At 47.0% G+C, this 24,684-nt stretch overlaps 1 protein-coding gene across 4 annotated transcripts in view; it reads left to right on the top strand.

Annotated features, from left to right (window-relative positions):
* Positions 1–6,523, top strand: part of NRP2 (neuropilin 2) — a gene marked incomplete at its 3' end in the record, with an annotated part of 112,660 nt that extends 106,137 nt beyond the window's left edge. For 2 of the 4 annotated variants that reach the window (XM_079710462.1, XM_079710461.1), the window contains exons 16-17: positions 4,130–4,180; positions 6,219–6,523. In XM_079710462.1, the coding sequence (XP_079566588.1) occupies positions 4,130–4,180; positions 6,219–6,523 (356 nt within the window). The remainder of the gene's footprint in view (positions 1–4,129; positions 4,181–6,218) is intronic. The other 2 variants (XM_079710464.1, XM_079710463.1) reach the window with 1 other exon arrangement.
* Between the last annotated feature and the right edge of the window lie 18,161 nt (positions 6,524–24,684).

Genomic DNA, 24,684 nt, shown 5'->3' with positions numbered 1-24,684 from the left:
CTTGATTTCTCAAACTCTGTTAAACTCCTTTCCAGGCACTCATGAGTTCTTCTTCCTCTCACTCTGCTGGTCTGCAGCAGCAAGTGCAGGGAGGTGGACAGAGACTGATTCTCCTGTAGGGAAATAGAGGGTGGAAGATTTGTGAGCGGGCAGGGCAATCTCTGAATTCCTCAGTGGATCTGATAAAAATGAATACAAGCCCCAAACCAAGAGATCAGTGTACGAGTAAAAAGGCTCAGGTGCCGTGCTTGAGACCATGGCTATCCATCAGACTGAGAAAGGAGTGGAACTCCACAGCCCCACCCCACCCTTGCAGCAGCCTCCATTCCAAAGCTGTCTCCTCCTCCCTCCCACATTTTTTCCCTGCCTTGGCACAGCCTCATCTGCCCAATCCCTGCCCCAGACTCGTCAGCACTTAGAGTCCCCTCCACAGCACCCCACTTCTTTTTTTTTTTTTTTTGCGGGACACGGGCCTCTCACTGTTGTGGCCTCTGCCGTTGTGGAGCACAGGCTCCGGACGCGCAGACTCAGCGGCCATGGCTCACTGGCCCAGCCGCTCCGCGGCTTGTGGGATCTTCCCGGACCGGGGCACGAACCCGTGTCCCCTGCATCGGCAGGTGGACTCTCAACCACTGTGCCACCAGGGAAGCCCCACCCCACTTTCTTTTATGCTATTTTGGCATGGGTGAGTCCTTGCTTCCCAATCACACTGAAGGGCCTCGATTGTAGACACCAGGTCCCGTACATCGATTGTAGACACCGGGTCCCGTACATCTTCCTTTCCCAAACTCCTCCGTGTGGTTCCCGGGCATGTAGTCAACCCATTTAATAAGTGAGAGTTGGTTGATCGGTTGGTTAGTCAGTAAGTGAAAACTGCCATTTGAAGAACCATGTAAATCAGCCTTCCTGTCTGGGGAACGCCTATCATGGAAAAATGTGAAGTCCCAAATTTCAGATCACCGTGTCCTCACATTCATGAGAAGTCTCCGTGAGTTCCCATCCAAGTGGTGAGCCAGCAATGCAGGCCAACAGCCAGGGGCTGTGTATCCAGCCCACTAGGATGAAGACAAGGCACACCCTTGTTGGAATGGGTTAGGGATGATAATAGGGGGTTTGCTTGAGTGCACACCTGGGGGAGTTGAGGGGAGAGGGTGTCCTCTGGCCCTAATACAATACTGAGTGTCGGAATTCAGATTTTGGAGTCAGACTGATCTGAGTTTGAATCCGAACAGAGGCCCAGAAGGAAACAGGGTCATGTGAGGACAAAGGCTGAAAGTGGAAGTCGTGTGGGTGGTAAGATCCATTCCTGATCTGTTTTCTCTTAAAGGTGGGGCTCATTCCATTCTCCCTCATCCGTCTCCCATTCACAAACACACCCACCTACTAAAACAGAGTCCTGGAAAGTCCTCTCCAAGTTTTTCCTCATTAAAAAAAAAATTTAATTCCACGTCCCTGGTCCCCACAGTCTTTTGCCATCTACCTCACTTATCCAGCCAGGTCTCCATCCTGTGGCTGTCATGTCCCCTTCCCAGGGAGGTGCTGCCTCCTCCACTCTTTGCCTTGAGCTCCTGGGTCACCCCTTCTCCATCCAACCCGCCCTCGACTTTTTTTCACTAGAACTACAGGGACCTGGTGGACATCCACCCTCCCTGCCAGCCTCCTGAGGAAACAGGCTGAGGTTTACCTCCTGGGCTCAACAGAAAAGGAAAGTGACCTGTGCAGGGCAAAGAGGCTTCTGAGAAAGAAAGCTCTTAATCAAACACAGATATCAAGAATATTAGCAAGGGGACTAGAGAAAATTGCTATCAAAGTAAATTGCTTTTTGTACAAATGTTCCCTTTACCGGGGTTTTCCCCAGTGTGTCATTCTTTCTTTAAGCTTTGTGAACAGATGCTCTTTTGAAAATGTTGATTAACTTATCCTTTTTTTGATCCCTTCCCACTCACCCAAACTCCTGGGAGCAGTGATTATGCAAAAAGCCAAGTCAAGCCTCTAAAGTGTTCTTCACCTGAAGCAGGCTTTGATCCTCCAGGGGCAGAAATCTCAGCCACATCTGGGCAATCAATTTCATAGAACCTTAAAAATGGACCTATCCTTGGGAGGTCATCTCATCCAGTTCTCTGCCCACAGAGACAAGAGGCTGTGATCTCCTGGGACAAAATGTTCTCATAGTCATTACCATCCTCTGACCCATTTTCCACTGAGATCAATGCCACATCTACTCCTTTCCAGCCCATGATCAATAGTGTCTTAAGAGTTCTTCCCTGAGGGTGTGAGATGGAGCAAGATGGCATTCTAGCCTCCAAGAATTTGTCACATCCTTGGCAAAGACTGAATCCCTAAAAGCAAGAACAGGATTAGGCCCAAAAGTCACTGGCAGGAGCCCCGCAGTTTTCGTCCTGGGCTAATGCACATATTCTTATCCAATGTTCTGCATCTTTTAACCGTGAAGCTGTTGACATATGAGCATCCCATAAAAATGATTAATTGTTGGAAATGTATGGTTTTCTTCCATGTTTTTTTTTCTCATAAGGTTTAAAAAAAAAAAAAAAACCTCCAGGTTGATTTCCACAAGCCAGATTTGATCCCTATGACAGACACCACCTGCCTCTTGTTGATTCATTTTTACATCTTCATTCCAAGGACACAGCCTGCGTTGTAGAGTCCTGGAGAATAACACAGGGGCTGGGCATTGAGGTGGGGAAGCTGTCCTGGCCTGCAGGTACCAGTTGTTGTGCTATAAACATGCCAGGAACAGGCTGGATTTATGGAGGATTGGTGCCACGTGGCATCCATCTTTTCAAGTAGGGTCTTAGCAAGTGGTTTTCCGCATCCCTTACTGGCGACCAAAAGGATGAGAATGTGCTTTAGCACTTTGGCCAGGAATGAAGAAGACTTCGAACATGATGAAAAACATTGTCTCCAGGGACTGACTGAATGTCAGGTATGGCAGTGATGGATTGGTCCTCAGTTCAGGTCATAGTCAAGTAGATCTTCCCCGAGGTGTTGTGTAGATGAGGGAGAAGTTCAGGCTGGTCTGAAGTCCTTGTATTCCTCTTGTTTGATACTCTAGCTGTTTTGAATTTGGGGTTTGTGTTAAGCCTTGATTTTTTAATATAAATTTATAGTGCTGACCTCAAGGTAGTTCACCTGACTTGGGGTTGAAACTCCTGAAGGGCCACCTACATTCACTGGAGCCATTTTGACCTGACAGTAGACACAGGTATAATTAACGTGTGAGACAGGAAGAAATGATAAGACCCTTTTCTTCACCACGTATTTGATTCTCTTTTTTAGTGTTTTACCATTTTAGACAGGTAGTTTCCATTGGCTCTGATTTCTATAAGATGGGCAGCATGGTGAATAGAGACCTGAATTATCCCCCCCATTCCCCAAAAGATTGTCATAAAAAAAGAAAAAAGATAGACAGTGATAATACTGAAGAAAATTCAGAGTAAATTAACTTAGCTCTGTTCAAGCCTGGGCGAGTCAGATTGGATGCCCATGTTTGATCTATTCTAAACTGTGAAGAAAGCCAATGGGAAAAATAGACTGGGAAGGAAAGAGAAGGGATATTAGCACAGACGTGGAGGCAGACAGGCGTTACAACCTTCTTTCCAGTTCTAGTTCTACATTAAAGCATGTAATGATGAAATGTGATTTCCTTACATTACTTTACGTTTATTTGAAATCCAGAGGAGAAAGACTCATACTTTGTGCCCACTTAGAGGCATGCATATGAGGAGGGGCACTTTGCTATATCAAATGAACATCGCAGTCATGGCAACTGATGACGGACACGAGAGACCACTGAAGGTGCCTTAGATAAAACTCAGACCTACGTTGGTTGTAAACAACAGTCACTATAAAGACACAGGAGCATTTACTTGGCGCTAGAGGCCTTTCTTATTGTGTCTGTTCTTCTGGTTATCGTTGGAAGTAAAGACAAATCATTTGAAGGGGAAAGAATCCAGTAATGTACATACTAAATGACCTAGAAGCAGAAAGTGACTCTTTAGCTGCCTGCAGTGCTGGGGAGTCATCCTCAGCAAGGTAACATCTCTGCCTTTTAGCCACGGCCATAGAACTTGTTATAACTTGATTTTTTTTGTTTTCTCTTTTGTTATAGTGGACATCCCAGAAATACATGGGAGAGAGGGCTATGAGGATGAAATTGATGGTGAGTATTGCTATGATTTAGAAGATAATCATGACAGTCAAGTTTGGCTATAAAGACAAAAACAAAAATAATGTCCGGGGTATTGGAGGGCCAGAATTTAGAACTATCAGCCAGAAATATAAGTGAAAAGAATCCAGAGAGGAGTGAAGAAACCATCAGTTGCTCTCTCAAGGTCAAATTTAGCGATTTAGAAAGTTTATTGAGTTCCCTCTGCCTAATCTGAAACAGGTCTCCTACTTTGGGCAACTTTCGACACTGATGAGCTTCAAATCTGAATAAGCCCTTTAGAAGTGAAAGCCGGGCTTCTCTACACATGTCTTTGCTTGAACCCACTGACCTCCTTCCGAAGAGGGCCGAGTGAATGAGCGTCACTCTGAATATTCTCTCAGGCCTGCTGTGGTTTCCAATTCCATGGCTTTCAGGAATCCTTCTCACACCCTCCATGACTCCAAGTTGGGGCTTGTTGCAGGATTTAGGTTTCTTGTCCACACTGCCCATCTCATGTTATCATATTTATTCCAAGCTCTATTTTCCTACTTCAAATACACATACTTCATGAGGCTGAAGCAAGAGTCCTGACTGGAAGAGCACTGAGCAAACACGCAGATGTAATACCTTCCCTCGACTCAGAGCAACGCAGGTCTCTCTGGGAGTCTCTGAGTGCCAGAGTTGATCCCCGAGAGAGATCACCAAGGTTCCCCTCAAAGAACAGCTTTAGACCAAGATTGATGCCTTTAAGAAGAGCAGTTTATAGAGCAGCTGTTTTAAACCTGACCTTAATCAAACACTTCAAGTGTAGCTATAGAAACAGAGTGACTAACCCAAACAGCACCTTGTTAACTGAATGCAGACTCTCCCTGCAAAGCCCGGTCTAACGTTCCTTTTATGGGCAAAGCTGCACAACTGACCTTCACAGAGAGGCTGCAATAGATCAAGCAGCAGAAGCCCTAAGATGGGGTGGAAAAAGTAAGGGATGTGGATGGAGAAAGCCTGATTTATACTCCTAGTTTAACTGCTTGTTAACTCTGGGAACTTGTGTTACCTACTCACTTAATCTCTTAAAACCTCTGTTTCCTCATCTATTTTTTAAAATTATAATATCACCCTGCCTTCTTCATGGGATTATTAGGAAATCCCACAAAATTCTCCATGAATATGGTCATGCCTTGGCCACACTATAGAAATATAAGTATATTCGTTTGCTGGGGTGACCATAACAAAGTACCACAAACTGGGTGACTTCAACAACAGAAATTTGTCTCCAAATTTCCCTTTTTTATAAGGACACCAGTCATACTGGATTAGGGCCCACGCTAAGGACCTCTTTTTAACTTGATTACTTCCGTAAAACCCCAATCTCCAAATAAGGTCACATTCTGAGGTACTAGGGGTTAGAATTCAACATCTGATTCTGGGGTGGGGGGGGGGGGACACATAATACATAGCAGTATGGTTAAGATTTAGGTCAAAAGGTCTGGTGGCTCAAAAAAATCTGCTGCTTGGATGGCCAGGAATGCTAACTTGGGAAACACATTGTGTGACAATAGCCTCAGCCTGTTCTTTGATTTAAGCTGAAGCAGTTGGAAATCGAGACGAGGAGGCAAAGAAAGAAGGGTACCCAGAACACAGGGCCGCCCCAGGCGCTCCAAAGGCTCCCTGAAGCTTCTGTGAAAATCTGAGCTTCCCTAATGTGAATCAGGTTCTTTAAGTATCTAATCCTTAGACCATACTTTCTATGTGCTGGTCACCAAGCACTTGGCAAATAGTAAGTCATTTAAACCTCCTAACAAGCCAGGGAGTTTATTAGTAACGCCATTTCACAGACGAGAGAACTGAGGCAAAGAGAAGTTAAATAACTTGCCCAAGGTTACAGAACTAGGATGAGGCAGGCCTGGGCTTTGAAGCCAAGCCATGTAGCTCCAGGGTCTACAGCTTAGTCCTGGGCTCTGAAGAACCTCTGAACCGGGCTGGGGGAGCCTCAGTTATTTCACCCTGAAAGAAGCAGTGCCTGCAGTCTCTCGTGTCCTTTATGTCCTAGATGAGTATGAGGTGGACTGGAGCAACTCTTCCTCCCCGACCTCCGGGTCTGGGGCTCCTCTGGCTGACAAGGAAAAGAGCTGGCTCTACACCCTGGATCCCATCCTCATCACCATCATCGCCATGAGTTCGCTGGGCGTCCTCCTGGGGGCCACGTGTGCGGGGCTGCTGCTCTATTGCATGTGTTCCTACTCGGGCCTGAGCTCCCGCAGCTGCACCACGCTGGAGAACTACAACTTTGAGCTCTATGATGGCCTCAAGCACAAGGTCAAGATGAACCACCAGAAGTGCTGCTCAGAGGCCTGACGGATTGCACCCAAATCACATCTGACGTTTCATTCCAGCAAGAGGAGCTTGTGAAGATGATGATTTTTTTTCCTTTGGAAACTGAATGCCATAATCTTGATCCAGCCGATCCAGAATACTGAAGGTATTCTGAACAGACAGGCAAGTCGGGGGACGAGGGGAGATGCAGCCTCTCAGGGGGTTGTGACCCACCTAGGACCGCGTGGCTGAATCATTGCTCGGACAAAGACAGGAGCTCATCTCTTTGGGGGTCACAGTTCTGTTTTGTTTGTGAGTTTGTTCTTATTATATTTCTTTGGTCTGTGAGCAACTCAAGAGGCAGAAGAGAATGACTTTTCCAGTATAGAGCAGATCAGGGATCAATAGTCTCTGCTTTCTCTTTTTAATCAACCCTTGGAAAGCAAACGGTCTTTTCAGACTTTCCATCTTTAGAGAAAAAAATTCCAAAACAAAGCCGTTCAGTTTATGCCATCCTCTGATCGTCTTATGACTTCCGGGATTTGCTGTGGTATAGCTTCTGCCAGCCAACTTGACAAGCTGCCGTTTCCAGTCCTAGCATTTCAGTAGGATGTTGTTGCCTTTAACTTTTTTTATCCAGGGGAAAATTGCCATTTTAGGGTCAGCATGAACAGCTCTTTCTTACATGAGATTTAAAACAAACCAGAAAGGAAACTTCACACGTCAAAATCCATAGAAGCGCCTCCGTGTTAGAAGCGGACAAGCCTTAACATGCTTTGTGAATAGGAGCCATTCATTCAATTGAGACCCAGAATTTGTGGCTGTGAGGCTACTTTGTGGGGCCTCTGGTGGTGGTTTTGCTTTTCCTTTTCCTTCCTCCTTGTTCTTCTAAAACATACACACATGCACACACACATACACACGTGCACCATACGCACACACACACAAGCACGCACACATATACACTCATGCACTCATTTGTCAGGTCTCTAAGCCCCAGGAAACAGCATTATCTGATATTCTCTGAGATGGGGCTGGGGATATATAGGCTACTAGTATGTTTCTCCATCAGTGAGATGTAACTGGCGACCACTGGCCAGAAAGGAGAACAGTGGAAAGAGCAAAAGAAGTCCGTCCTCTGGGATCTTGCAAAGGCTGAGAGGACCGTAAGAGACACAGTGATAAATCCATCTCTCCGATAGGCTAGTAAACACTGACTTCTCCTTGGGATGACAGCCACCACCTCAACCTTTCAGAAGCCTCAGAACTAGGATGTCCATGAGCTGATTGTGACCAGAAGTCTGCAAGCGCTACGGACCAAAATGCTAATTCTGCTTCAACCCCAGAGAGACCTATGTTCTTACACACACACACACACACACACAAATTTATGTATTTTTTTATTAAGTGCCTTGAAAGAAAATGAAGAAAACGTATTTTCCTTCTACGTAGAAATCAGTGAATACCCTACAAGCTAAGGCATTCCTCTGTTCCTCTTCCCTGACCCAGCGGCTCCACGCCCAGTTTCCCCCACATAGCTGATCCCCCTGATGGAGTAAGCCCTGCCACCCAAGTGCTAGTCATAGCCCTAGAGGACTCTCAGCTGCTCTAGAAGGGGAGGCATCCGGAATCGCATGAAACTGTGTGAAGGATAAGATTGTCCACATCAGGATCCAAATCTTGATTTTGTAGTAACGCCTAAGGATTGCCTGCGTGCTGGAAATACATTTGAAACCCAAACAGTATGCCCAGCCTATTGCTTATCAGTGGTTAAACTGTCGGACCATTTTTGCTGCTATGGTCACCCACAATTTCATTTGTCTCATACCCAGGTGAAAGGGGAAGGTTCACCTGGCTGGTTCCTTTAAATGATAACTTATGGAAATGCTAGTTCAGGTGGTCATGTCACAGTGTTCTTTCTGTATGCAGAGAAGAGGGAGAGTTCATACCGACAGCTATTTATTCATATGTGCGTGTGTCTTTGCCAGCCTTTGAGTTCTCTGTATCTACTGTGTATGTGGATGGTCACGTGGGACTCAGTGATGTTGTTGTGACATTGACCTAGGGCCCAAGAGTCACTGCTGATCTTGGCACTCATTGGCACAGTGGCAGTTAGAGGTGAAAAGTAAAGCTGTCAAGCCCAAGGACTTAGCTGCAGGCATCCCCTGAGCTGGGCGTGCGGCAGAAGCAAGTTCTTAATTAGCCCACCTTCCTCTTCGGCTTTCTGTGTAACTCAGTGTTCAGGAAGCTAGCAAGTCCAGGGGCTTCCGGAGTTAGCCTGCAGGAGAAGAGAGTTCAAAAGCCAACACGGGGTGGGGTGAGGAGTACTTCCCTGGCGGTCCAGTGGTTAAGACTCAGCACTTCCACAGCATGGGGCACAGATTCAGCTCCTGGTTGGGGAACTCAGATCCCACATGCGGCGTGGAGCAGTCACACACACACACACACACACACACACACACACACATACACAAAGCCGACGCCGGAGGTCCTGGCCCTCTCATGTCCCTTGGGCCATTTTACAACTCCCCAAAGACCAGCCCTGCCTCTGGCCTGCAGTTCACCTCTAAGTTATGTACAACTCAACCTGCATCCCTCTAAAGGCCTGTATCCATACTCACCATTGGCTGGTTTGAGGCCCCGCGTGGACTCTGAATGCTGAACAAAAGCAGGGTATCCAGGGCTACGTGTAGATACCTCACCAGCACTGGAGGCTGGTCTGCTGGAAGACAGAAAGACAGTGGGGCCTGATTATAACCTGACCAGGGGACACCCCGGTGCATTTGTTGTCTCTATCTGCAGGTAGTCTAGCTGACCCCTCTCCTTGAGTCCTTCCCTTTGGAAAACCCTACTCACAGTATTGATCTCCTTTTTTGCCTTGTACTGAATGACACATTACCTCCACGCTCTCCTGGACTAGGCGGTCAGCAGGGCCACAGGGCTGCTTCCTCTCTTAGGTGGGAATGGGGAGTTGACAGGGATGAGGGTCCGAGGAATGAGCATGAATGGCAAGAAAACAAGGGAAAAAGTTAAACTGTCACACAGAAGGTTAACTTTTCCAAGGTTTGCAGTTAAAGGTATTTGACCATTTGCTGGCTGAGCCAGATCAAGGGAACTTGAGAGCTTTTACTGTGATTCGTCAATGTAAAAAATAAACAACAATGTCAAACTGTGTTTATATGATTTGTATAAAGCCTTTTTAAGATTACTATTTAAATAAACATTATACCAGAGATATTTTTCTGCGTGTTTCTTTATTGGAGACAAAGAGACTTGGGTTCTGGGTGACCAAATCATCCCAGTTTGCCTGAGACGTTCCTGGGTTTTAGCACTGAAAGTCCCATGTCCTGGGAAACCCCTCAATCCCAGCCATATCAGGATGGTTGGTCATTCTCTTGGGACAATGTTTCTCAGCACTTTTATGTGAAGTTAGTAGGTAGATTGGCTAGCTGGCTTTTTTTTTTTTTTTTTTTTTTTTTTTTTGCGGTACGCGGGCCTCTCACTGTTGTGGCCTCTCCCGTTGCGGAGCACAGGCTCCGGACGCGCAGGCTCAGCAGCCATGGCTCACAGGCCCAGCCACCCCACGGCATGTGGGATCCTCCCGGACCAGGGCACAAACCCGTGTCCCCTGCATCAGCAGGCGGACTCTCAACCACTGCGCCACCAGGGAAGCCCTAGCTGGCTTTTTATAAGGTGAAAATATGCTGTAGATGAATAATGGACTACCTGGCCAGGTGGGCTACTTTAGCTCAAAGCTTTGCCTGGTAGATTTCTGAGACTGTGATCCTTATAAGCATTCCTCCTCCCTAGACATCGCCAGTCCCTTGCAATTTTTGACTCTGCTGCTGTCTTCCTGCTCCAACATTTGCTTGTCAATATGTCTGGTAATTTCAGGGTCTATATCAGTGCTTCTCAAAGTGTGGTCCCTGGACTGGCAGCATCAGCCTCACTTGGGAACTTGTCAGAGGTGTACATTCTCGGACTCCACTCCACATGTACTGAATCAAAAACTCTGGGAGGAGGACCTAGAGATTTACATTTTAACAAGCTCTCCAAGGGGGTTCTTATGCACTTTCAAGTTTAAGAACCTCTGGTCTAGGAGAAAGGAGAAGTAGCCTGGCTTCACAAAATGATTAGGGATCTTCTCACCTATGGGTTATTGAATGCAAAACAAACTAGACTTTGGCCAGAGAAAACTAAAGGAGGTCAAGTACACTCTTAGGTAGTACAAGTTTCCAGAGGATGAGGAAGGAAAAGACTTACTATGAACTTCCCACTACCCCACACACGGGAGACTCAAAGCTGTGAACCAGAGCTGAATTTGCCCCCATCCGGAAACTCTGTTCACATTTGGTTCAATCGTTTATTCAAAAAATGTTTTTGAGCACTTCCTGATTTTGTAAGCTCTTGGAGCTTATACTCCAGTGAAGTGGACGGAAAGCAGACAGCCAAGCACTTAAGATAAGGATTGCTTATGGTAAATTCGATGAAGGCAATAAACATGTAGCTCTGACAGAGAATTACTAGATATTAAAGGTATAATATTTGTGTCACTTGAGTTCATATTTGCAAAACATGGCTATTTATTACTGATGTTACAGGATTTGGGTTAATAAATTAAATACAACTTACCCGTTTTATAGTCGACAACACTTATCATAATGAAACCTAATGAATCCGATATAATATCAATACAATATATCTCTTGGAAACTTTTTAAAAAAAGAATTACCAGGGTCACTCCCTCTAAACGACTGATCAAGGAAGACCTCCCTGAGTAGGTGATAGTTAAGCTAAAACCTGAAAAGATAAGAAGTCAGCTAAGCAAAGTAGCTGGGACAACTTTTCCCAATTGAAGGAACAGCATATAGAGATCCTGCTGTGGGAAAGAGTCTGCTGTGTTCCTATGACCACAAAGCAGAGCAATGAAAGAGGGAGCATGATCAAGGGGGTGGGGGTGGGGGTGGGGGAAGGGTGTCGAGACTGGAGAGCCAGGTAAGATTCCTTAAGGCAGCGTGAAGATGTGCTACCTTGCATCACTCGTTGGCCTTCCTTAATTTACAGAAAAGGCAGCCCTCAAGTGCACCCCGTCCCCATTCCTCAGTGGTCAGTAAGGTCACCCCAGTCATATCTCTGCAGCTTCCCTCTCAGCCCCTCTTGTGATCTTTATGATATCACGTGTCTCCTGAGTCGCCTGCTTCTATCGTTTTACTGACCCTAACGACAACCACAGAGGTTAAAATGAAAGCAAATTCCTACTACTTTCCTTTAGTTGAGTTTGTGGATATTTTTAAAGCCCTAATAATCTAATATCTCCTGGTCTCTAGCCATCTAGGGTTTACATAAGATCTTTTCTTTCCTCCCCCTTATCTGCATCCTTCTAGAAATGTTTATAGAATCCTCAGGGGAGGCAGTGAAATGAAGCTGGAACAGGCCCATCCTTGAGGGAAACAGGACCCATCTGGATGCCCAGGCGCTTTTGCCCCTGCAACGTTCGTGGTGGTGATGGGGGTGGGGAGGGGAGCGTGAAGAAGACGTGGAAAGATGAGTCTATTCCAGTCCTCACAGGCTTCGGCATCCAGTCACAGGCTGAGCTAAACAAAACTCCTAAGGAAATGTTTCGCCTGGGGGATAATCTGTGAGACAAAGGGGTGCTGATCAGAATAGGAAATGTTACCTGTGTGGGTCCTCGAATCTTCCCTCCCTCTGCCCATTGGCGTCACAGTAACGTTAACGCTAGTTTCTATCAACAAAAGGGAAGGCTCCGAAGAAGCCTAAGGACTGAGGCACAGGCTCGGCTTGCCCCTGCATTCCCACCTCCCAGAAGCCCCAAGCCTGCTCCCCACCCTCCGAGGCCGGTCCTCCTCATCCCTGGCTTCCTGTGGTCCCCTGTGAGGAGCTCCTGGAGGAAGGACACGCCTTCCGTGTTCTCCCTGAAGATGGGGCCAGGGACTTCCGAGGGAGCCATGGGTCAAGTTGTTTCTGCAGCTTATCCAGAGAATGATGCCTGTGTCCCCTCTCTTCCCAGCCAGAAAACCCCATAGGACAATTTTGTGTGTGGGAGCGCTGTTTCTGTCACAGCCGGCTTCCAAGTGCAGCAAGAGAAAGAGACCCTTGGCCGCAGGTGAGCGGTCCCGTATCCCTCCTCCTGCACTGTGGCGCCAGGTGAGCAGGGCCCCTCTCTCCACAGAGGTACCGCCCGAGCCGGCCTTGCCCACGTGCACAGGGAGGCGCCCGGAAAAGTCCTGCACCAGCAGAGAGGTAAAGCCCAGGCCCCTTGCCAAACCAGCAGGGCCGGGCAGCTGTGGTCAGGCGTGGCCCCTCCTCTACCCTAATTCAAACAAACCTCCCCTGGAAACCCGGGCCGTTCTGTTTGCAAAGGGCAGGCTGCAGCCTCCGCAGCTGCCCAGCCCTCTCAGAACCGTCAAGAGCCAGGTTGCCGTAGTTTGGAGCACAGCTCTGCTAATAAATCTCCATCCCCAAGCCCTTGACTGCCTCCACTGGGAACTGAAGCCCAGCCTTTCCGAGCCCCCCGGGCAGCCCTGCTGCCTTGCCAAGCCTTGACTCCAGGGCCCTGGCAGGCGGCCTTTCTGGATTTGCCTTTTTTCTTCACCTTTGTCCCCCCTCCACCCCCTCATCTCACCTCTCCTTGAGCATTCGCATTTCTATTTCCAGCCAACTGTTTTTAGATCCTATGGGAGTTCAAAGAAAGCTTTAGAGGGTTTTGCAAAATCCACCAGCGCTCCTCTCCCCTTGAACTTGGACATGCTGAGGAGGTGGGAGAACACTGGTCCCAGAGCTTGGCACCCAGCGTTCTCAGTTCTGCCTCTAGCTCTGTGACCTTGGGAAAGCCATGCACATCTGGCGTTTTCCAGGTGTAATGACCTAAATACACTACCAAAAGTAAAACGGATGGCTAGTGGGAAGCAGCCGCATAGCACAGGGAGATCAGCTCGGGGCTTTGTGTCCACCTAGAGGGGTGGGATGGGGAGGGAGGGAGGGAGATGCAAGAGGGAGGAGATATGGGGATATAGGTATATGTACAGCTGATGCACTTTGCTATACAGCAGCAACTAACACATCATTGTAAAGCAATTATACTCCAATAAAGATGTTAAAAAAATAAAAAATAAAAAACCAAATCAACAATAATAATAAAAAATAGTGAACATTTGAGTTAAATGAATTTTCAGCCCCAAACTCTAACATCCTAGCTGATGGAGTAGTTCTTTTCGGTTGTCTGAATCTGTGCTGTACAAAGCAGTGAGGATAAAGCTTTGCAGATGCCTCCCCTGTGCAGAGAGGCTGGGAGCACATCTTCGGGCTTGATTCTACTGTGGAGCTGGCTCAAATCCAATCCCTCGCAGCAGAATTGCTCTTTTTCCCATAGCCCTTCACTAATAGCTCTTTTTTTTTTTTTTTTTTTTTTTTTTTTTGCGGTACGCGGGCCTCTCACTGTTGTGGCCTCTCCCGTTGCAGAATACAGGCTCCAGACGCGTAGGCTCAGCGGCCATGGCTCACGGGCCCAGCCGCTCCGCGGCATGTGGGATCTTCCCGGACCAGGGCACGAACCCGCGTCCCCTGCATCAGCAGGCGGACTCTCAACCACTGCGCCGCCAGGGAAGCCCTACCACAACTTTTTAAAAGCACTCTTCCTTCAAAGAAAAAAACCCATGTAATACTTGGGACATGCCTAAACTGAAAATGTATTTATTGTTTATCCAAAATTTGAATGTAATTGGTCATCCTGTATTTTCTCTGGCAACCCTAATTGAGAAGCTTCCTGTTCACCATGGGCTTCCTAGAACATTTCCAGGATTCAGGAATCATCCTTTCAAAAGCAAAAATCAGTGCTTGTGGTCTGATAAGAATGAGTGTACAAGCCAGGTGCAGAAAATCAGGGGGGTGCCTGCCCTAATTATGAAGTGACCATGAAGTGGCCATGAAGTGACTCCCTCAGCCCTCACTCACTCCATCAGTGAAGAGGTGAAGGTTAGAAATCTTGGTTGGGTTTCCCATCTGTTGTTTAATCACTGTGATCCACAAATGCAGTAAAAGCTGGTTATAAACCCCTTCTTACGATTGACCACGTACCTAGAATTACAGTTGCAGATGGCGACGCTCACACGATAGCCTTGTCCCCCGCCATCAATGCATCTTCACACCAGAGTTGGTAAGAACCCATGGGGTGCCCAGATCTGTACAATCATTTGCACCCATCCTTCTCAATGAAAGAAACAGCTCATCGTGCAGCAAGAAACAACAGGTGTAAAAGGCAAAGGTCACTTTGGAACCATTTGGACCAAAGAACATGGCTCAGCGTAACAAGAGCGCCCACAGACTTGGCACGCCTGCACTCACTGCCTGCGAGGTGGGCCTGAAATCAGACCACAGCCGTGGAGTCTGCGGCTGCTGTCCCAGGTGGTCCCGCCTACTCCTTCTCTCAACCGAGACTAAACGCAGCTGGGGAGGGCGTGGCATGAAGAGATGGGTCGTGTCCAAGTCATTTTCACTAGGTGCTGACAAGTCACCGCGAACGTCTGGAAATGGCGTAGCACAGCAGAAACACACAGGTCACGATGCACTGGTGAATGATTACCAGAGGGGAAATTCATTACAGGCGGCTCTCAGCTCCCATCACATGAGGAAGTGTTACATTAACAAGATGGAAGGTCCCTGCAGTCCCCGCCCCCACACAGCCCCCCACCGCCACCGCCTGCCACCCCACTATTTCAGTTTGTGTTGCATGGAGGGAGGGGAGCCCAAAGGCAGGGGGGAGTTAATTCAGCTATACTCATCAGAAAGGGGGTCACGGTGGCCGCCAAAGCCAACTGAAGCAGATTCGACCTGCATGCCACAAGAGAGTCTTTCCTTACCGCCTGCACCAGCTATGACCACTGCAGTCTGGCGACGATCTATGACATTAAAACAGAATGTCTTTATTTTTTTTTTTTTTTTAGCTGTTCATGTCACTTGCTTTCCATCCTGGATGTGTGTGTTTCCCCGTCCATGTGCCTGGCCTTGTCTCTGTTGGCCCCCAGGTTGCCTGGTATTTCTAACCTTTCCTGGTGAATGATTACCAGAGGAGAAATTCCTTAGAGGCTGCTCTCAGCTAGACACAGACAGATGTAAACACAGACAGATGTAGAACGTGGTGGGTGCCAGCCTAGAACCCGCACTGGAGACTGCAGAAGACTAGGATGAATAAGACATGCTGGCTTTGGAGCCTCTCTGGATCAACACGATCTGGGGTGATAGGAACAAGAAGTCTCCCTTTTGTGGCAGCCAAGAGGACATTATAGATGGAGTGGCCTTCGAGTCCTTGGTAGTCAGTGTCACAGGCTGTCATTGTCTCATTCCTCTTTCTAATCTCTTCTCCAATTACCACTTCCCACGTTAAAGAATCACAGGGCACAAATGGAAGGTTAGCAGAGAGTCAAAAGCATGCAGACAGACGGGTCAGTAGTTCTTCTTTAATGAGATTTCTGCTCCTTCAAAATGCCATGCACATGCAGAGGGGCCAGCCAGCCGAATCTGCTTTTTTTTTTTTTTTTTTTTTTTTTGCGGTACACGGGCCTCTCACTGCCGTGGCCTCTCCCGCTGCGGAGCACAGGCTCCGGACACGCAGGCTCAGTGGCCATGGCTCACGGGCCCAGCTGCTCCGTGGCACTCAAATGCAAAGCCAGGCCCGGAACAGACAGTCTCCACCAGTGCCCTCCCCAGGAGGCCAGAAAACTCAGCACCTTGGCCTCGCCCCTGTGCCAAGCCCCTCACCACTCAGAGGCCCTGCCCGGTTCCTGTTGCCAATGTTAACCTAAAGCGGGTGAGAAGCCCCAGCACGCCCGCCAGCCAGTACGACGTAAAATATTACACCTCCCTGCCTGGGCCTGGGCTGAAAGCCGCCATTTCGTTATGCAGCTTCCTGTGGGTTAAGGAAAAAAGAGCACGCCGCTCCCAGATGCGCCCCACGGAGACCTGCCCTCAGTCTCCCCAGCGCTGGGCAAACCTTCAAAACTGTTCAGTTTGTCTAAGCCCCATCCATCTTTAATGTCAGAGTCTACATTTTCTCCTCTCCTTCTTTTTCAAAGCAGCCAAAAAAGAAAATGTCACTGCATTTGGGGCCAATTCAAAAGTCAGGCGTAGATGGATGTTCTGTTTCATTCTCCCCGTGTCTTTATGTCCCGTGGAGTCTTTAGGGGCTGCATCTCTAACCCCCTCCATCCCTGTGTTCAGTTGGTGTCTTGATGTCTCCCCTCTCTCCTACGCTCCTACTTGCCTTCTTCTAAAGCATCAGCCTTAGAACTCACAAAACTCTCTGTGACTGCAGCCCCTGCTAGGAGGACATCATGTTGATTTGAGGTGGGGGGCGGGGAGGGAGCTTTCCAGGTGAGGCTGTCACCACCCCTATCAACATCCTGCCAGGGATTTGGAGGTTGAACAGCTGATGCAGGTAAGTGTCCCCAGTGCTGCCTTTTAGCAACCAGATTCTCCAAATTTGTGCAAAACACATGGAATCATCCCAAGCTGTGACAGTTTGGTTGGGAACGGTGTATGCACCTCCTCTCCCTGTATGCCTTAGAAAGAATCTTTAAGCCATGAAGGGCAGGCAGCAGTTCTGATGAAGATGCCAGTCGGAATGCATCTCTGACAGCCCCTGGCTCACCCAGGAGTGGGGAGCTGATGCACTGATTGATACCTGGGGGCGAGGCTGTCAGCTGGGAGGACGCAGGAAGGAGATAAGGGACTCAGTCAGTGTCAGACCGTCCTGACACACGTCGCTGTAAATCACTTTGGGGAAACATTCTAACCTGCCAAGAGCCGAGAAGGGTGAGTAGGTAATAAAGAAACGGTGAGAAGCAGCTGTGTGGGCTGCCGGCTCTGGGATGGACCCTGGCCTCGGCTCTAGATGGAAATGTACAAAACTCGTAGAACTCCATCCAGCCCTCCTCAGCCCAAGCGGAGGAACAGCACTTAGTTCATTGCAGTGGGTTAAAATAGAATGCAGGGTGAATTTTAGAGTATGTGAATTATGCCTCAGTAACACTGCTATAAATATAGATATTCCAACCAGTAGCCCAGGATGACTGCAGTAAAAATCCTCCGTCCCCACCCCTGCCCCCTGCCACCGTCCACCGCCTGCAGGAAGGCAGTAGAGACCACTGTTGACTGTTCCCACCCTGCCTTTGCCCACTGATACCTGGAGTGAGAAGCAGCCCATGGTGAGCTGTGAGGAAAACAGGCCTTAAAGGTGCAGCGTTTTGATGAGAAAAGATTCCTCCAATTCCAGAAAGCCCCAAGACTGCACTTCAGCATCCCCCAACCATGTTGCAGATGTGATTAGCCCTGGCCAAACCCATTTTAGAGATTGCCTTTTTTTAATTGCATGTTTTAATTAGACATTTAAAAATAATAACCTTATTATTTTGTCCAGGGGACGGAGTTGAAAATAATGAACGGATTAGTGATTAATTAATTGCTGGCAGGTGTGGGGAGAAACCATCTATGGCTCCTTAGCATTTTCTCCCTTTCTCTCTTAAGATCATTCTTTCTTATTTTAGTTAATTTTTGCCACCGCAGCACTTCTCTTATCAAATATTCAAATAAACTAAGCAAATAGAGTGTACTGAGACCAAAGTACTCAGTATGACATTTAATTGGAATTGCAGCCTTGCTTTCTCCCGGTGGAATCTCAGGGCACCTGGAAGCTTTCCCTGGCAGTGGAATTGGACTCCAAAAGTGCATTGTTAGCATCTAGTTCATCTTCCTTTCAGGTGCCAAGGGCATGGCTTGACTGAAGCAAGGAGCCGTAAGACTTTGGGTGTTTGTGGTACTCTGGTAAGGAACAGAGGCAGGAATTTAACAAGGCTGTGGACCTTCTCCCACCCACCTGCCTCACCATTCACTTCCATGTGTCTGCGCTGCATGAGTACACACCAGTGGGTGCACCATCCAGCTGTTGGAAGGGTCAAGGCCCAGTGGCAACCACGTGCTTCTGTTGGCAGCATCTCTCTGGTCTCTGCAGGAGGTCTCCTGTCATTTATCACAAACACGGGAACAACTAGGTCTGATGCAATGATGCACATCCATGACCTTGAACCCAAGCCATGGGCAGAGGACGGGTGACAGGCAGGACCTGTGCTTGTGTACAAGGCCCCCAGCACTAGACTCTCAGGGAATGTGGGCTTCATATGAAGCTCTGTTCTTTCCAAAGGGACAGCTGCTCAGAAAGGCTACGGCGAAGTACACTTCCTACTCTGCAGGGCTGTTTCCTGAAAGAGTGAACAGGCATCTCTAACTACCAGAGGGGATTTGGGGGATGTAGGTCTGTAATGGAGACTGAGCTATTGGCTGCTTCAGAATAAGTTATGAGTTTCAGGACATTACTCTGGTGCCTTCTCACCACTGGGAGATGCCTGAGGACCAAGGGCCTAGGCTGTCTTCTCAAAAGCAGGCAAATTGTTGAGCCATGACCATAGATTTATCCAGAAATGATGATTAGTAGGAATAGAGAAGGAATGGAAGGGGAGTTTTAAAAGTGGGTCTCTGGGACTTCCTTGGTGGTGCAGTGGTTAAGAATCCGCCTGCCAATGCAGGGGACACGGGTTCGAGCCTTGGTCCGGGAAGATCCCACATGCCGCGGAGCAACTAAGTCCGTGCGCCACAACGACTGAGCCTGTGCTCTAGAGCCCGCAAGCCGTAACTACTGAGCCCGTGTGCCACAACTACTGAAGGCTTCGTACCTACAGCCTGTGCTCCGCCACAACAGAAGCCACTGCAACGAGAAGCCCACGCACCGCGACAAAGAGTAGCCCCCACCTCGCCCCAACTAGATGAAACCCAAGTTCAGCAATGAAGACCCAACTCAACCAAAAGAAAAAAAAAAGTGGGTCTCTGATGGCCACTATGTCCTTCAGCCCAAAGTATTTGTCTCCAGGTAGAGGCAAAGATAGAAGTAGTTTGCTTTGACTGATGGAGCCCAGATGATGCCTTGTCATCAAGCATTTCAGTAACTGGGAGTTGAAAGGTAAAGTAGGGAGGGGGCACAGGGAAGGAGCCATGGGGGTGGGGACACTGCTGGCCGGGAAGCTGGTAAAGAAATGAGAGGTGCTTCTGAGGGCTTCTAAACCATGCAGGTGGAGTGAGGGACCCAGCCAGAGGGAAGATTCTCTGGTACTTCTCTCAACAAATCTTTTTCTCTCTCCCAAGTTTGGAAGCGTCGAAGAACTGGAAAATTGAGATTGGGATCCCTAAGGGGTTTTCTAAAGTAGCCACGTATATAGTTTTTTAAATCCTCACAGATAGATCACTGGGCAACGATAAGAAGAAGGAGGTGGAGGAAGAGGAAAATTCTTTATATGTAAATGTGAAAAGATCTTTAAGATCTTAGGAACTCCCTGGCGGTTCGGTGGTTAGGACCCTGCACTTTCACTGCCAAGGGCCCGGGTTCAGTCCCTGGTCAGGGAACTAAGATCCTGCAAACCGGGAAAAAAAAGAAAAAAAAAAAAGATCTATAGTTAAGCAAAAAAGCAAAGTGAAGGACCATGTCTAGCACGTGGGACAGGCTCTATAAGTTGAAGGGTCCAATGAAAAATGAAATTGAGGGGGTTCAAAAATTAAGAATTTCAAGAGAGCAAGAGCAGAGCATTAACCAAGCACAGGGCCCTCCTGACCGTGGGGCCCTGTGTGACGGTGGCACATTTCGTTCTCCACACCCATGAAGCCAGTCGTGCTGGGATGCTACCATGCAGTAAACCTGAAATGTTACATAAGAAATAAATAACGAGGTTTACTTATGGAGGTGGTGAGAACTAGTAGGAATGAAGAAGGGGGAAGGAGAATATCCACTCTATGCCTATTTATACTTTTTAATGTGTGAGCTGTGTGGATGAGTTACCAAGTCAAAAAATGAGGGCTTCCCTGATGGCACAGTGGTTGAGAGTCCGCCTGCCGATGCAGGGGACACAGGTTCGTGCCCCAGTCCGGGAAGATCCCACATGCCGCGGAGCGGCTGGGCCTGTGAGCCATGGCCGCTGAGCCTGTGCATCCGGAGACTGTGCTCAGCAACGGGAGAGGCCACAACAGTGAGAGGCCTGCGTACTGCAAAAAAAAAAAAAGAAAAAAAAAAGTTAAAAAATGAAATAATTTAGAAAAGTCCTCAGGGCTGTAGAGAACTGCATGCAGACTCTAAGCAATACATGGGTTCGCATTCACATTTCTCAGTGATTCCATGTTGCTACGTGGAGGTCCTGGGAATGAGAAGAAGCTCAGAGGACAGAGGCATCTGACTGAAGCCACAACTGTCCTCTTTCTCACCATTCATGCGCTTGCCACTGGACTTAGATTTCTAAGAAGCCAAGTAAAGTAAAACATGTTATCTCACTCTGTAATCTGTGAGGTTCTCTTCAGCCTCCTGAATTTCACTAGGCCTCAGGCACATGAGCCAGTGCCTACTTTTACAGCTGCCTTGTAGGGTAATAAGTGCTATTCTTGTGAGCAGAGGGACTCCAGATCTCTTTAAATGCATGGGTTGGATGAATGTATCAGTAATAATGATAGTAATCAGTAATAACAACACGTTCCAAGTTCAAGAAGACACCTTATATAAAATAGATAGCTAGTGGGAAGCAGCCGCAGAGCACAGGGAGATCAGCCCGGTGTTTTGTGACCACCTAGAGGGGTGGGATAGGGAGGGTGGGAGGGAGACGCAAGAGGGAGGGATATGGGGATATATGTATACATATAGCTGATTCACTTTGTTATACAGCAGAAACTAAACACAACATTGTAAAACAATTATACTCCAATAAAGATGTAAAAAAAAAAAAAAAAAAAAGACACCTTCATGTGTCTCCAGAATGGTGCAACCCGGAGAAATGGAAGCAGAATGTGAAATACTCCCAAACTACAGGTAATCATAATAGTTGGCACGTATTGGGTATCTACAATGTACTGAAGGAATTATTCATTTAATCCTCATGATTCCCCTCAAGGCAGGTCCTACTATTTTTCTCATTCTATAGATAAGGAAACTGGAGTCCGAAGAGGAAAAGTAACTTGCCCAATATTACCCTGTGAATGAAGGATGGAGCCAGACTGGAACAAGGACATTCTGGCCCCAAAGCCCACACTCTTAATCATTAACCACATAGGAGGGAAGCCCCAGTTTTAATGTAAATGATCTATGTAATATTGAAATAAAATGTAATAATTCTTCTCAGCTGTTTTACCAACAGAATCTTCCTCTGTCCAGAACACAATAGAGCTAATTTGGAAGTAAGGGCTACCTACTTTCATTTGTATAGATGTGGCTATGAATTCTTTTGTGTCATCAAGTCAAATGAACACTAGGTTCACCATTGTTTAAGGCCCACAGTAGTGCTCGGTATGGACTGCACCCCCTTTTTCTTGGAAACATTTCTTAAATTTTGACAACTTGACAGCTCTTGGGAGCAACTCTCTCAAGACTTTGCACAAGCTCTCCAAGTGATGTAAGAGGTTGAGGTAGTTAAGAGGAGTGATGAGGAATTACTTCCAAGAGTACCAATAAATCAATAATCCAGAGTCACAGAAGGTCAAGATCAGAGGCAGATGTTGGCATTCCTTAACTGAGAAAAGAAGACTCCAGGACTCAATTCAAATTGGCTGTAGAAGTAGTATGAAAGTCAGACCAAACCCCAACATTCCCTTGGGAGCTTTTTCCCTTCTGAATTGCCTAGGACACCAGGAACCAAGTATCTCTGTGAGAGAAGTGTATCGATATATACATGTGTACCTTCTATCTTGTTTTGCATTTATCTTCCACTAAATCATGGTGATTACTTTGATGGAAAAGCCAATTTCAGACATATCTTTCTTTCCCAGTACCTAAAACACGACAAAGCAAAATAGATCCTTGATATACGTTTGTTGAAATGATGAGTGAATGAATGAATGACTCATCAGTCAGTTGAGGTACTACCATATTCCTTAATGGCCAGGTTATACAAGTAATATCTCATCATGACAATCCAACCCCTCCCTGCACCCAACCAATGATTTCAAAATCATATGAAATATTCAAATGATTTTTATTCTGTTGACACTTTGTGATAATTGCTAAAAATTCTTTTCCCAGTAGGCAGAAGCTGGAGATGAAACAAAACCAATATTAAATTTCTTCATCAAGAATTGGAAAGTGCTGGGCTTCCCTGGTGGCGCAGTGGTTGAGAGCCTGCCTGCTAATGCAGGGGACATGGTCTGGGAGGATCCCACATGCCGCGGGGCAACTAGGCCCGTGAACCACAACTACTGAGCCTGCACCTCTGGAGCCTGTGCTCCGCAACAAGAGAGGCCACGATAGTGAGAGGCCCATGCACCACGATGAAGTGTGGCCCCGCTTGCCACAACTAGAGAAAGCCCTCATACAGAAACGAAGACCCAACACAGCAAAAAATTAATTAATTAATTAATAAAATCCCACCCCCAACATCTTCAAAAAAAAAAAAAAAAAAAGAATTGGAAAGTGAAAACAAAATGTCTTGAATATAGTAAAAGAGGGACATTTTGCAGAGCAGCTTAATATATTGCCCTGGAATGCCTAAAAGTATTTGTGTGATATTGTCAAGTAACTACTCAATAAATGCTTTAAAGCTTGTTTGGCTTGTTCAAATTTAAACTACTAAGAGAGGGACTTCCCTGGTGGTCCATTGGTTAAGACTCCATACTCCCAATGCAGGGGGCCTGGGTTCGATCCCTGGTCAGGGAACTAGTTCCCTCGTGCCACAAGGAAGATCGCACATGACGCAACTAAAGACTCAGCACAGCCAAATAAATAAATAAATATTTAAAATACTAACAGAGAGAAAAGAGGTTTGGTTGATTTTTACAAATTCAATATCCAAAGTAGTATGGAAGGAAATAAAACAGCTGGGATTTGTGTAGTTGCTAATTTAGCTGAAGAATAATCATCCAGCTAAGCAAAAATAATTCCTCTGCCACGTCTGGAGGAACCAGTTGCAGAAGGGAAGGTGTGGTTTTGTTGCCAAAAGGACATTTTCCTTACTGGAAAAAATATTCTTAATTTTATGCAAATTACTGTTTGGTCTTATCCTTATTTATTTATGTATTTCTTTTTCTGCTTCAAAATGATGAAACATAAGAAGTGGGAAGGTAGGGCTTCCCTGGTGGCGCAGTGGTTGAGAGTCCGCCTGCCGATGCAGGGGACACGGGTTCGTGCCCCGGTCCGGGAAGATCTCACGTGCCGCGGGGCGGCTGGGCCCGTGAGCCATGGCCGATAGGCCTGTGCGTCCGGAGCCTGTGCTCCGCAACGGGAGAGGCCACAGCAGTGAGAGGCCCGCGTACCACAAAAAAAAAAAAAAAAAAAAAAAAAAAAGAAGTGGGAAGGTGGTCTCAGGATTTTTATGAGATTAATAAAGCCAGGATTTCTTGGGAAAGAGACTGGCTGAATCTTGGTCAGGTGATGAGATACTATAAGGAGTTCAGTGTCCTAAAGTTTTCCAGTAAAAGCTGCAGGATGAGAAAGACTGCCAGTAGCTTGTGAGGAGAGGCCAAGGGATTTGTCTACACTCTAAGAGTAATTGAAAATCGGGAAGTTTTGCTTAAAGGGAAAAAAGGAAAAGTCAAGTTACAAATAAACAATGATTGATAATAATCAAAGTCTAGTGGGACAAAGAACTTAACCCAAGCATAGACTTTTTAACAGTAGTTCTTTGGATGTTGTTCTAAGTCCTCTACAGAGTATCACTTTCTATATTGCCTTTACTATTTTAAGAGTTATATTTAGATTTTCTTATTTGCATTTCTGTTTTTCTCAAAACGAGTGGTTCTTTTTTTTTTTTTTTTTTTTTTTTTTTTGCGGTACACGGGCCTCTCACTGTTGTGGCCTCTTCCGTTGTGGAGCACAGGCTCCGGACGCACAGGCTCAGTGGCCATGGCTCACCGGCCCAGCCGCTCCACGGCATGTGGGATCCTCCCGGACCGGGGAACGAACCCGTGTCCCCTGCATCGGCAGGCGAACTCTCAACCACTGCATCACCAGGGAAGCCCAAAACGAGTGATTCTTGAAACTTATCTGTGTCGGAATCACCAAGGAAGCTTTTTAAAAATGGAGATTCCTGAACCCAAGGTCCCAAAGAGTCTAATTAGGTGGATATAGGGTTGGGGCTCAAGACTCTGTGTTTTAACAAGGAAATAGGTCCTAGGTA

Source organism: Hyperoodon ampullatus (assembly GCF_949752795.1).
Source record: "Hyperoodon ampullatus genome assembly, chromosome: 8".
Taxonomy (NCBI): Eukaryota; Metazoa; Chordata; class Mammalia; order Artiodactyla; family Ziphiidae; genus Hyperoodon; species Hyperoodon ampullatus.
This window is presented reverse-complemented; position numbering and strand designations above follow the sequence as displayed.